We start from the raw sequence: 13,662 nt of genomic DNA, 5'->3' as shown, positions 1-13,662 counted from the left end.
TCTGTATCTACTGGATGACCAAAGTAAGCATTGTAGTGTTAAATGTAAGAATTAAAACCCAGATATAATGCAGCTTCCTGAAAGAGGTGATGAGCTTCAGAGTAGGGTGCCTTTACACTATACAAGCATTTTAAACTTTTTACTTCTGTGTGGTAGGATGTATGACCTGTTCAGCCAGAATTGGTTAGTCTTTGTTACTGAGGATGTCTTTATTCACATGAATAAATTCCACTGATAGGGGACAGTCTGTATTTTATGAAGTGCCCAAACAGGTGATTAATTCCAGGGTCAGTCATGACTGTTTTAAAATTCATGAACTGTAAGACAATAAATTACTTACATGGTTTAGCTGATCAGTATCACTCTTTCAATGCTATATGACTTTAAACAGTAAATGACTTAGTCTAGTAACCTTTAATTTCAAGACTCCTGTTTCTTTGGGGCCTCTTAATTTTGCTGACAGTGATGAAGTGAAAAAATCTTGCATTGAAACTGTATCACAATAACTACATCTGATATACCATTCATTATTTTCACATTAATCCCAAATGCAGATTAAGGAGTATTGCTTGAAATGAGATTTAAGGTGATTCAAAGAGTCATCTTTATTTAGAAATTGTTCCATGAATGATTATGCTGATTTTTATTTATTTAATAGGGTTTATTACGGAGCTTTACACGTGGAGCAAAATTACTCTCCTTGTGATTTCAGTCTCTTAACTTCAGCTGTATTCTTTGCCACAACTAAGAAAGTTACAAAGTAAAAACTATGTTGTGCTTTTTTGTTGTTCTAACATGAGGAATTATTTCTTGAATATTCTGGCTTTTTTTACCTTAAATGAATAAAAAAACACAGAGAAATACTAAAATAACTTCTAATATCAAACTGCACTAACTTTTGTGGTGCTGCATTTTATTTTGCTTTACCTTGCCAGAATCTGTGATAGCTCAAGTAATAACTGAAATTGACACAAATATTCTGATTTTCTAGATAAATCTTCCTCTTGTGATTTCTTTTAAAAATAGAAAAGAGTTCTTCGGATAGCTGCAGAGTGGTTGTTTGCACTGTAGGCTTTAAGTGGCCAAATGTCTCATCATGATGTCTCATTTTGTCTTACTTTTTCAGTTGAGATTGAGTAAACAATTATGGACAAATTTTGATAATGGGTTTATTTCAATAATCAGAGTATGGAGAATGTATATGGCTTGGCAGCAGCACGCGGGACAACTTGGGGAAGTACAATAATGTGTTGACATTAATGATCCATGTGTGGGAAATGTAATGGGCAGGATGCTCATGGAGAGGTGCTTCTGTTGGATCACTCCTGGGCTGACAGGGATCTTTTTTCCAAGATCTGGAAATCATATCTCGGATCAGGAGTCTTAGCTATTAATGCTGTTGCCTCACTGAGTAGGAATAGTCATTGCTATTTTCCAGATTAAATATTTTCCCACAAGATACCAAGTGCCTGGGCAGTTTCTGAGTGCTGCTTTGGAAGTGTTTTTCCAAAGAGTAATTTCAAGCACAAAAAATGATTTTCTGGAGGACCACTCTGTTTTCAGTGTAGAAAAGCAAATCTCCTTAAAGGGAGATTGGCACTGGGGTCTAGTTTAGCCTTTTCAGGATTTTGATCTTAGAACCAAAGCAGAGACTTTGGGGGTGAATGTTCTACATGTGAAGTTCTCTGGTGTGAATACCATACATACCAATCCCATTGTTTTGTCTTACATTTTTAACCCTTCTAGAATTCATTTTTTTTTAATCATATGCTCCTTGTCTCGGTCCCTCTCCTGCAATTTTTGCCAACATCCATTTTTCATCATGGTTTTCTCAGGTACTGAGATTCCTGTGAGGTGGGAACCTTGGTGACAGACCAGCTATTTCTTCTTTTACTTTTCATGTCTGGGGCCACCTAACATGCCAAAAGTTGGAAGTGGTGAATAGTCCAGTGAATTCTTTGAGCCTTTTATATCTGGTATGAGGGTTGGAAGGATAGTAATATTTTCTTGAACAATCCATACATGGTGCAGGGGTTTTTTGTGTATTCCCTGTTATACCTGTAATAATTTATAGCTATTAAGTGTGTTAAGTTGATTGGCTTATTTTAAATCCTGTTTCCTGTAAAGAAAAGTTAAAGCATAAATGAAGATCCCATACATCTGTTCCTCATAGTTGTGAGATCTGCTGGCAAAAAAGACCCCATCTGAAAGAGATGAGTGGTTCCACTGCCCTACTTTTAAAAGCCAAATAGTTTTGGAAATAGTTTATACCTCAGAAAATTTTGCCTTGAATGTAGTTTTTGGTGGAAGAAGCTCCTGAAGGGGAAAGAAACACTTCCAAGTGTTGACATACCTTAATGTTTACTTATATGATTACTTGATTTAAAGAAATGACAATTTAAACTGCTAAATGCAGTTGGCTAGACAGAGTTTTCTTTAAATGCACAGAATATTCATACTTAAATTTTCTTCTCCTTGATTGCATTTTATAAATCATACTTATCATCTTGTGTATGACAAAACAAGGTATTATGTTTATTGTCTACACATATGTTTGAGGTCAGTATTTTAAGAGTTAAGGTGCTATTGAATATCACATCTTCATGTAGCCCCAGTTTTGACTGTGGTGGCATTTACAGCATCTCAGTGAGTGTCTGTTTTTTGCACTGTTTTAACTATGGCATCGCATAGATAGAGAGGGCTAATGAATCGTAGATATTGAGTTCCTATATGTAACAGCTTGTTTCACTTTGTTTTGCATTCTGATAACTGTGGCTAAATTAGATATTCAACAAAATTACCCAGTTTTGAGGCTGCATTGGAAAAAGTTTCCATAAGTTTCTGGACTGTCATCTTCATTGAGGTGCGCTAGGGCTGTTCTGTGTGTAAAAGAAAGGTCAGTAAAAGAATAGTGCCCACTCTGAAGAACCTGTGACTTAGGTAGATAGAACAAATGAAACAGGGTAAAAAGAAAAGCCTGGTCTTAGAGGTAGCAGAATGTACTTACAGGGAAAGTCTCACTATCCCAGAGGATCACCCAGGAGCATCTAAAAGATCCTGAAATTGAACCAGTGTTCTTTGTGACAAATACTGTGTTTGACTGGAAAATATGCAAAAAGAAATCTGGAAATGAGAAGGTGTGTTAGGCTTCTTCTGATTACCAGCAAGGAGCTGCCGCGTGGTAGACACCGGTTTACACGTCTAACACCTTCTGATGCTAAGTATTTGTACATATCCTTTGATAAGTTGAAATTTATAAGCAGCAGTTATGCTGTACAAGGGAAAATTATATTTAAAAGGCTGAATTAGAGTAAAAAAAATTCAAATCTATAATGTTCCTAAAGGTAGTGTGGTCATGCTGGTGAAATCTATAATCATTTATATACAGTGGAAGATTTCCAAAGTAAATTCTGTTTCAGTTTTGCTTAGCACATTGTTGCTTTTTTTTGCATGATAAGCCACTACAGAATAAGTTGTACCCTTAGCTGGAGCACAGGAGCAGCCCATCAGCACTCCTGCTCTACTGTGCTAGCCTGAGATTGCTGATGGAGGGAAACCTGAAACCATCAATGAGTTTGTGTCCTTAAGGTGGTTATGGCCAGTGCTCAGTGCTGACCTTCTAGACCTGGTCCTTTCAGATTTCATAGAACAGAGTTTCATCATGAAGCTGGCCTGTCAGTGGACAGCAGAATGTAAAACAAATGCTTAAATGTTGTTTCTCGTCAGTGTTTTATAGGCAGGGTAGACAGTTTGGAAATGTGTACCCTGCGACAGCGGCATAAGCTTAGCTTTGCTGGCTTCAGCAGTGCGCTCTGCTCAGCAGCCATTTGGAGAGAATCCAAGGAAATACTGGTATTGGTGAGAGAGAAGTGATGAATTAAACCACTTGTCAGCTCTGGTAGGAGATGCACTGCAGTTGCAGAACAGGCAGATGGGCAGGGGGTCCAGCCTCTACTTTTGCATTTCTCTGCAGTCTTCAGGCTTTTCCACAGGTGACAGTGGTGTCCAGCCTGTGCATCCACCAAGGTGTTTGACTTCTGAGGGGGGTGCTGGTTGGTGCTCATCTTGGTTTTGGTCATTTGCAAGTTGGAAGCTGGCTGTTATAAGATGATGGTGGGGTTTTTTATCCTACTGCAGATTCAGTCAAGTGGCTGAAGGCTAAAGTGCCTCCCTTCAATATCTAATTCCAAACTATTACTTCTTCCAGTCAAGACAATAGTAACACATGCTTACATGGTCCACATTAGACCTATACATGGAGATTTTCCAGTGGAAAAAGAAAACAGAAGTAGCATTCATTATTATCTATAGTATGTTTATATATGTGTATTCCAAATATTTTAATTTGCTACAGGTGCCTTGTTAACCTGAAAGGAAGACAAGTACCGCTTTGGAACTCTTTGTCCGTATCTCCTGACCCTGTTTTCTAGGTCATAGGTTTTCAAATGCTGAGAAATTCTGATTACTGATTTATTTACATCCATGTTGATTAAGCAACGCGGAAGTGCTGCTATATTAACAGTACTTTCAAATTGCATTATTTTAAAACATCTTTGTTGGTAGCAAGCATTGCAAGAACATGGGGATGACAGTGGGAATATGTGGTTACACATCTGTGCATATGAGTGGTTTTAGGGAAAAGAAGCCAATGAGTTTTACAAGAAGACTAATTAAAAACTCTTTGTGCTGCAGCTCTTTATCTTTTCTCTCTGAAGTAACAGACCAAAATTACATATTTGTCTTAAAATAAGCCCCCAAAAAATTGTCATCTGGAAGGAAGGAAATTGAAAAAAATGTAATTTTTTCAAGGAAGTTATAACTTGGTGAAGTGTTAGTCTTGGAGAAATCACTTTAGTGAGAAGAAATGTGAACCCTTGTAATGCCTGTTTTGTGACAGTAGTGATGTCCTTCATTAAAGCTGACCTGATATATGATCATTTGGCCAGATGGCACAATGCACGAAACATATTTTAAATTTTTAATGTAGAAAAGAAATCTTTCATCTACTGTTACAGTGAATCATAAAAATAAATAAATAAATAAATAAATAAAAAGCCAAACTCCACAAGGTATAGTCACCCAGTATTTTCTATAAACTATTGAAGGTAGTTGGATTTCAAGGCATATAAAGCATCTGGGAAAATAGCAAAGAATAATTTATTTGAGAAGTTCTTGGCGATACTTTGGGTTAGGAAGGAAGACTCATGATTTAATGGTATTTTCTTTTTTTTTTTTAAAAAAAAAACATCCTAACTGTTTTAGGATGACAAGTTTTCAAAAATTAGAATAGTTTATATGTGCTTGAATGGAATATTAATTTTTTTTTTGTGAACAATTCAGTTGACAGCAAATCAGTGCTGTCTATACTTAAACACATGCAAATGTCATGGACAAAGTACATTGTAGGTTACTTCGATGTGCCTTACAATTTAAGGGGGCTCTTGGGTCTGCTTGCATCACACTTCGTAACTTTTCCCTGTAGCCTGAATAGCTGAAACTATTTCTTTTTCTGTCCTAATAAAAGTCAAGTCTCTCTTGGGTGAAACAGAAGGTGAAGCCTCAAACACAACCCCTCACCAACAGTGTAATTTAAAAAAATGTCATATGTGTCGGAGTGTATTGAAATTAAAAGCAGAAGCGTACATGACTGGAGTATCTAAAGGTGCTGTTCTGCTCATTTTCTTCTTTTGAACTAACCATGGCGTGTTTTGATAGCTCAAGCAGCAAGTGGCAGTCTTTAGAGCTTGGCAGAGTCATACTTCACAGTAACAAAGAATTGAACTCCTGTGCTTTAGTGTGCCATTAAGCTGCAGTCTCACGTTTCAGTGCCTGGGAATTGATTTACTGATTTGATTTTCTGAGACATATGGTGATAATAATAATAACACTGTATAAGCATTATTTAAAAATACAATAATATACCGGTATTGAATCTTTGGAAAGCCAGCACCAGCCAGTGCACACACAAACTACCATCATTTATTTAGTTTAGTCTCATCCAATTTTGAACAAATGGAAATCAATACTGCTTGTGGATATCTGTGGCTAGGTTGGAGAGAGAAGTGAAGTGGCATTGTTGCCAAGAACACATTGTACAAGAAAACACAAATGTATGAATTTATGTATGTTCCTCTTTTGCCTTCCTTTTCCAGGATCTTTTATTACATTGTACAAAGATAGGCTTTTTATAGTTATAATTGTGATGTGGGTGTCCCCTATGTAAAATGCATGTGTTGTTTTCAATTTTAACATAGAAACAGAAGGTGAATGAAGTGCCTTTTTTGGTGCTGGCTGGTGCATGGAATGATATTGACTTTAAGCCTGTTAGAGTCAACAAATGATGTTTTTTCTTTTCAGATATGTGTCACAAAGATGTCTACACGGAACTGCCAGGGAATGGATTCAGTGATCAAACCTCTGGATACAATTCCTGAGGATAAAAAAGTTCGGGTTCAGAGGACACAGAGTAGTTTCGATCCATTTGAGAAGCCAACTAATCAAGTGAAGAGGGTTCATTCAGAGAACAACGCTTGCATTAACTTCAAAACTTCATCTGCAGGGAAGGAATCACCTAAAGTGAGGCGACACTCCAGCCCCAGCTCTGTAAGTGCGCAGTCCTGATACCTCTGCAGGTGCCAAATGGTGGAATTAGGGGCACGAGATAAAGGTCTTCTTGCTTAAGAAGGGATTGTTTACTTGGAAACAACAAAGGAAATGTCATAGCTGCTATTAAATGTGTTTTCCATATATATTTGTAGAGTTATTGATGAAATAGGATTAGAAAATAAAACTTGAAAAATAATATGATTTATGAAATTCCTTTCAGATGTTAGGATTTCTAAGCATTTTCCTCTCCTTATCCTGCTATGTCATTACAGCTGCTATAATGTTTATGCAGCAAATTTGGCAGAGGATTGCTTATTTGTGAAGAGGAATTCTTTCCCATGAAGTTTAAGAAACCACATGAATTGCCTTTTTGATATTTAGATTTTGGTTTTAGGGAAACATCAGATTTGACAGATTTTGTTTACATTTTATAATTCTCTTTTTAAAATCAAGTAGTAAAAATAACATTTATCTCCTTGTCAGAAACTCTGCAAGAGAGAGTGAAGAGAGAAGAATAATAGAGAAGGGCTTGGCAACACATCATAATAGTTTTATTCTCAAGTATTTTGAAAGAAACTAGATAAATAAAATGTCATATCTTTCATGAATAATTCCCAGAACAGATTTCCCCCAAAAGACCTTCAAAATTATTGAAAAACTATTTCTGTTATGCTTTGGCAAGAAAAATCCATAATAATGTGACCTTTGAGTTGAAAACTCCAGATCTAAGTGGAATGGATGTAACACTTCAAATCTTATTTGGTGCGAAAAAATTTAAAAGGTTGATTGCCTCTTCTTTTTTCTTTTCTTTCTTTTCTTTCTTTTGCTCTATCTTCTGGACATCTTCTGTCTTCCCTACAGAAGTTTGACTGAAGCCTGTCAGACTTCTAACGAGAAATGGCAAGAGATTCATTTTCTGTAGATGAGCTGTGTTTAACCCATGTGAATTTAGCGGGTAAGATGTCACGCCTCCAGGGGACTGTCCTTTTTAGAAAAGGTTACATTTTAAAATGTAACCATCTGTAGCAAAAACAAATTTGCTTTTTCATCATCACTTGGCATTATATAGCTGCTGCCAAAGATGTCTCTTGTGTATTCCATCTGAGTCCATGACAAAGAGTTCTTACCATAAAACTTTTACAATCATTAAGAATGGATGAATCTATTTGCATTGTTTTTACTTGTTTGTGATGCCTGATTATTTTTTGGCACCACAACTATTAATTTAAATTACTTTTTTTTAGAAAATCTTAAGTATTTTGTGGTATTAACTCACTCCTCATCTCTGCTGTTCCTGTTAGAAGCCATTACTAATTTCTGTTAATGTTTTTTACATTCTTCTGTTAACACTGAAGGATTTCAGTTGTTTTGCTTCCAGAATTTTGAAGCAGATGTTTTTGAAACTGTGTTTTAGGCATCTTGTTCTTTTCCAGAAGGCTGGCACTCGACTGCATCCATACAACCTCCTATGATCCCAGTATTTTCTTATGTAAATGACATTAATGATTCCTCTACTAGTATGCTGCTGGTTAGAGCCCTAGCTAAAACATATGCTTTTGGTAATCTTTGTCCACAGTGACTCACAGAGACTTGCTGGATACAGGAGGTGCAAAGGAATTTCTTGAAATACAATTCTTATTTCTCAGCTTCCTGTAATTCTCTCTGATTTTTATAGCTCTGTTTTGGTGAACTCAGTTCTTCCTTCTGCTTGGAGGCATTATTAGTAATGTTTGACTTTTCCTCACAAGGAGGAGGATGTGGAACAATGAAAGTGTTCATGCCAATGAAGAGAGAAGAGCAGTTCACAACAAAGGTGGTGTTAGCCCTCTGCTGATCAGGTCACACCTGGTCCTCTCTGGCAGACTTGAGTTCAGCCATCCAATGCAGAGACAAGATCAAGATGCTTTACTCCCATTCCCAGAACCTGAATACATGGCTTCAGGCAGTAGATGCCTTGATGCACATTTTATTGAGTGATGCTCATGTGGTTAGTTGCAGAAATGTGTCATTCTGTGGTTTTGAATTATACTTGAATTAACAAAGGGTTTAGGGTTTCATCTTTTTTTCTAGCCCTAACATTGTCTAGCAGATGCCCTTGCTACTTGCTCTTCTGATCATTACGTCTTTTGCTTCCATGTCAGCTGCATATTGCCCCTTTACTGAATTCATACTTGGTTCTCTGGAAATTCTCCTCTTGTATAGGTTATACCAGTCTGAAGAAGCATTTAAATTTCTGTGGATGTTTGTGAACACGCTATGCCCTCTGGCTCATATGGGCTACAGTTGTGGAGTTATGTTTCAGTTTTGGCTCTGCTTCCTGTAAGCCTTATTTTAAGATATACTGACAGAGATACGTTACCTTCAATTTGTCCTTTCTATGCTTGATAAGCAGAGGAGCTGAAGTAGAGACAGGCTTCCATTTAGTCTTTTCCTTTCATCATTTGAGGTCCTCTGTAGCCATCAGGTGTGGAAATGATGTCTTACAGAAGGTACATGGCCAAGGTTTGCAGTTTCCATATCACTCACTGCTTCTGCTCAGGTAAAAATCCTTTGTTTGTCTCAGAAAAATAACATTTTTCAGGATGTGACCTGAAAGACTTGGTTTATAATGCCCTGGAGTGTTAGTTTCTGCTTTGATTAATTTCAGCAGCTTTATCACCTCTCTGACAGGTATCAGTTTCAGTGCTTGGTAAAGATCACAAAATACTCTGCAAATGGTATATTGCCCATTTTGTGTTGTCCATGCCTTTGAAATGCACTGTGCTTTGTGATGAGAAAGATGAAACACACACAGAGGTTTGGGGAAGCTGGAGCTCCATGATCCTCCCACACATTGTCACTTGGAAAATAAATCTCTTGGTGTTATGAAGCATTTTTCTGCAGTCAATGTCACACTTCGTTGAAACATGGTAGAATTCCTGTGTAGTTAATTAGTGCAGTAGTGTACAGACAGAATTTAGCATTATTTGTTTGTTTGTTCTTGTACAACAAGCTTAATTTTTACACTTGGAGTCTTTCCACCTTCTCCACTTGCTTTGAACACAAGAAAACATCTCTGACAGTGATTTCTGAAGTCCTTTTGCTGATTGAAATTGTATGTTATTATGGGATGAATTTTCCAGCAAATCAGAATTTTTCCTTTATCACATCAGAGTAGTGGATAACTTGGAGGTTGTGAAGATGTTTGCCTACCTGTGCATTGCCTGTCAGCCACTGTTAGAAGGGAATCTGGCTTGACAAACCTTTTCCAACACAATGTAAGTGCATATATATATATATATATATATATATATATATATATATATATATATATATAATGTACATATAGCTATAATTGTGCTCTCTCTCTCAGTCTATGTCTATATTTCTAAAAATCTCATGCCAAATCCTTAGTCTACCAAGGCAAGAAAAAGCTTTTCTCTTTAAATGAAGAAAAGTTAATACTACATAATAAACTAGACAAGACAAAAAAAAATCACAACTGAAAAGGAAACACGTACCACTCTTCGCCAAACAGCTGGTTTTAAAAGAAGATTTTACTCTAAATATCTGAAAATTTTATTTGAGATCCTTGTTTTTCAGACACATGATCAAACTCTCCAGTGCAAGGTAAAGTTTTGGTGTATTCAGAGTACACATTTTATCCACTAAAACAGTGCTTTTGCACCATATGTAAATAGAATATTGCATGCTGTATAGAGTAGCCATCTGCTCAAGATTTAGTTATCTAGTGATACACATCAGTTTGTTCTCCTTGAATAGCTTAAGCTCCCTGGTGGTGAATTTAAATGTCATGGTAAGGTATATGTTCCTACCTGTCACTTACTTTTTAAAAACAAAATCAAGCAAAACACTATCATTCTGCTAACTCAGATAAATGTAAAGAACATCAGCATTCAAATAAAAAGAATTGGATTAGCAATGCTTTTTGGCAGAGCAGCCTTTCTTCTGATTCTGTAACTTTTATTAATTTTCAGTCCTGATACATGCAACTTTCCTCCAAGAAGTACAAGCAAAAAAGCATAAATACTATAATGATCCTACTGATCCTGTTAGCACATTGCAAACAAGTTGTGTGAGAAATCTAGCTTTAAAACAGACACTGATTTTTAGTGAAAGTTAGCCATCATTTCTGTCTCCCCAAATAAACACTTGCTGTGCCAGTTATTCCTCTCTTCCCCTTCAGATGTAGGTAACCTTCTCCAGTTAGGAAACTGTTAATTATGAGGGTAACTACATCCCTCCTTTTTTTATGGAGGTAAGATAATTTCAGAGCTCAATGTAGAGAGTGGAGTTTTTTTTACTGGCACAAAGGAAGCGTTAATAATCGTTAACCTGAGGGATACTCTCTAGATGAAAAGGCAGATAAAATGTGGCAGTTGAGCCAGCTCCTGTGCTCTAATAGCCTGGAGAACAAGTGAACAGCTTTAAAAACTGCACCCTTCACAGACAGCTCTATGGTTGCTTCTACCCAGGTTGCTCTTAATTTATGGCTGTGTGTTAAAGGGTTGGGAAGATGCAAGCAACAGAATGGGATCAGAGAGTGGGAGAACTGAGACTGAGGCTTGGCTTGAGTGCTTGAACATCTTTGTATCCCTTGAACATTGCCCTAGAAAACAGTCCAACTTTAAAGATATGGTCAAATTGGCCTATTATTATAGGTTGGATACAACCTGCAATTAGTGTGAAACCTACATATGGTTTTGTGAAAGAAGGTTTACTCTTGTGACAAAGAAGGCAAAATGGTTAAAAAGTAATTACTATCTTTCCTTCTTGTGATTTCATCTCAGTTGAGCTTCTTGGCCTGTGTTTTGCTTTCAAGTTTTTCTAGCAATCAGTTTGTTTCTTTTGAGGTATATAGCAAAGCATATATTCACTTGTGATATTCTTTAATTTACAGAGGTACTGTGAAAATAATATTTTTCTCTTAATGATAGTTTTACATTGAAGTTTAATATCCTCCAGTTAAAAAAAAAAAGGATCTATTTAAAACTTAGACTTGTGAGTGTGACAGTTAAGTGTGACATTCACAAGCTGTTCTGCAGTTATGAAAAATGCATGAGAACATAACCCACACAGCTTCTATAGGAATAGTCAGGTGATTTTCAGTGTAATTTGCCTTTAAAGCCTTTTTTATTACATAGATTTTGACAAATTCTGAGAAGGAGAAGTATTCACGTGACGATGTAGTGGAAGGATTCATAGTGCAGGACCTTTTTTTAAGCCTATTATCTCTCCTTCAGGCTGTATCAATGAAATGGCCATTTGAAACGATGTGGTTAGAAAAGACAGTTTATACTCTTTTTTTTTTTTTCCTTTGTTATTTTTACTGCTCTCACATCAGTTTGAAATACTAGCTTCTTCTATTTCTGTACTCAACATTTTGGCATACTCTTTCTATCCTTGTTACTATGATCTGTATTTCCTTAACCAGAGGGGAAAAAATATCTAATCTTGGTTACTGCAAGCCACACTGCTAAAAATGCTCACTTCTGTGCTCAGTGGTACTCTCAGACTAATCTAGCACTGGAAAAAAATACAGGCTTATAATAAGAAAGCTGCCTAATGAAAACTATTTTCAAGGAAAGGGAAATGTAAAGGCAAACAAGTAAAATTGCCATTGAGTTTCCTGAAGGGAAAGATCTGCATTGTTCTGCACTCCAGTTGCCTATGTCCTCTTGGGGATAGCATGACCTGTGCTGACTTTCACAGTGACTTGGGACTGTGTTCTTCAGAGGCATGAGGACCTTTACTCTCTTTTGTCACATTTAGCTTTCTCATTTGAGTTCTTTGAAATATTTCTCCAGAGCATGAAGATTCATTTTGCAGTGAGTTTTCCAGTTGTATCAATTTCTTGCTGCCTGGTTGTTTACTGCCTACTTAACTTTTTGCTGTTAGATAGTTCAGTCTTGGTCACAAGGTATGCATCTAGGCATTGGGGTTTTTTTCTCAGTTTTGTAAGCTGGTGGTTTTTTTTTTGTAGCAAATGAGGAGCTCTAAGATGGAGCAACAGGCTTCTTTGTACCTAAGTAGTCCCAATGATGTTTAGTACATAGGAGGGCTGTCAAGAACTGACAAAGACTGTCCAGGGAAGTGGGTGAGTCACAATCCTAGGAGATATTTAAAAGATGTGTATAGATGTGATGCTTGGGGACATATGTGGTGGGCTTGGCAGTGCTAGGATTAGAGCTGGACTTGGTGGCCTTTTAAAGCCTTTTCAAACCAAAATCATTCTGCGATTCTCCATTGGTGTTTTAGAGGGCTAAAAAGCAGTAAGAAGGATCAAGAGAAATGGAAAAATAATAGCTGTAGAAGTATTGTAAGGTTAGATCTTCAAAAAGAAGCTTTGAAAAAACTTACCAAAATACATGTGTTCAGCTAAAACCAGTACTCTTTTCCATTGAGAAATATTGTCTGGATTGCACCAGTTATGTAAAACATGGGAATTTCTTGTGAGTGCTGCTTGTGATGCCTGTCGGTGGCTGATGCAAGCACTGTACATCTGATTTGCTCTGGCTATGTCTCACTCACTGTGTATTTCAGTCAACCACATCTCAGGCAGAGTAATGGACGCCTGTGATTTAACAAGCACCAATCCCTGTGTATATATATTCCCATGTATTTTACCAGAAGGAATAAAATACTTAGGAAGAAGAAATTAAAAGTGGATTTTCTAGATTTGATTTTAATATTAGTATGTAATAAAAAAGTCACCAACCTTGTTGTAACAAATAATATTTTTTAAACAGAAATGGTTGAAAAGGATAAGCTAATTGGAGAAATCTGAACAATGAAATTCATATCTATGAAGCTGAAAAAAATACCCATATGAATGGGAGGACTGTAATAATAAAGGAAAGTAGGCTGAAATGGTTATAGTTTTCAGCAGTCATGTGGAATTTCAAGTTATTTAGATTCCTTTAAATATACTGCATTATTTCTGTCTGTCTTCACCTCCTTTATAATCCAGAAATAAAGGGAAATATAATAAGTATCTGAACTTCTTAACTTTATAGGCAATTTGTAATTAGAAGTTTGAATTATGAAATATGAGAT

The 13,662-nt window shown here is 36.5% G+C and overlaps 1 protein-coding gene across 4 annotated transcripts in view; it reads left to right on the top strand.

The window, feature by feature from the left end:
• Positions 1-13,662, top strand: part of CDK14 (cyclin dependent kinase 14) — a 311,069-nt gene that overhangs the window by 76,752 nt on the left and 220,655 nt on the right. For all 4 annotated transcript variants that reach the window (XM_005518789.3, XM_014248691.2, XM_088059192.1 and 1 more), the window contains one exon: positions 6,358-6,603. In XM_005518789.3, the coding sequence (XP_005518846.2) occupies positions 6,358-6,603 (246 nt within the window). The remainder of the gene's footprint in view (positions 1-6,357; positions 6,604-13,662) is intronic.

The sequence above is a fragment of the Pseudopodoces humilis genome, chromosome 1 (assembly GCF_049639895.1).
Source record: "Pseudopodoces humilis isolate 2021_Gansu_Grassland_sample_001 chromosome 1, ASM4963989v1, whole genome shotgun sequence".
Classification (NCBI taxonomy): Eukaryota; Metazoa; Chordata; class Aves; order Passeriformes; family Paridae; genus Pseudopodoces; species Pseudopodoces humilis.
The sequence above is the reverse complement of the archived record's forward strand: the minus strand, read 5'-3'. Positions and strand labels throughout refer to the sequence as shown.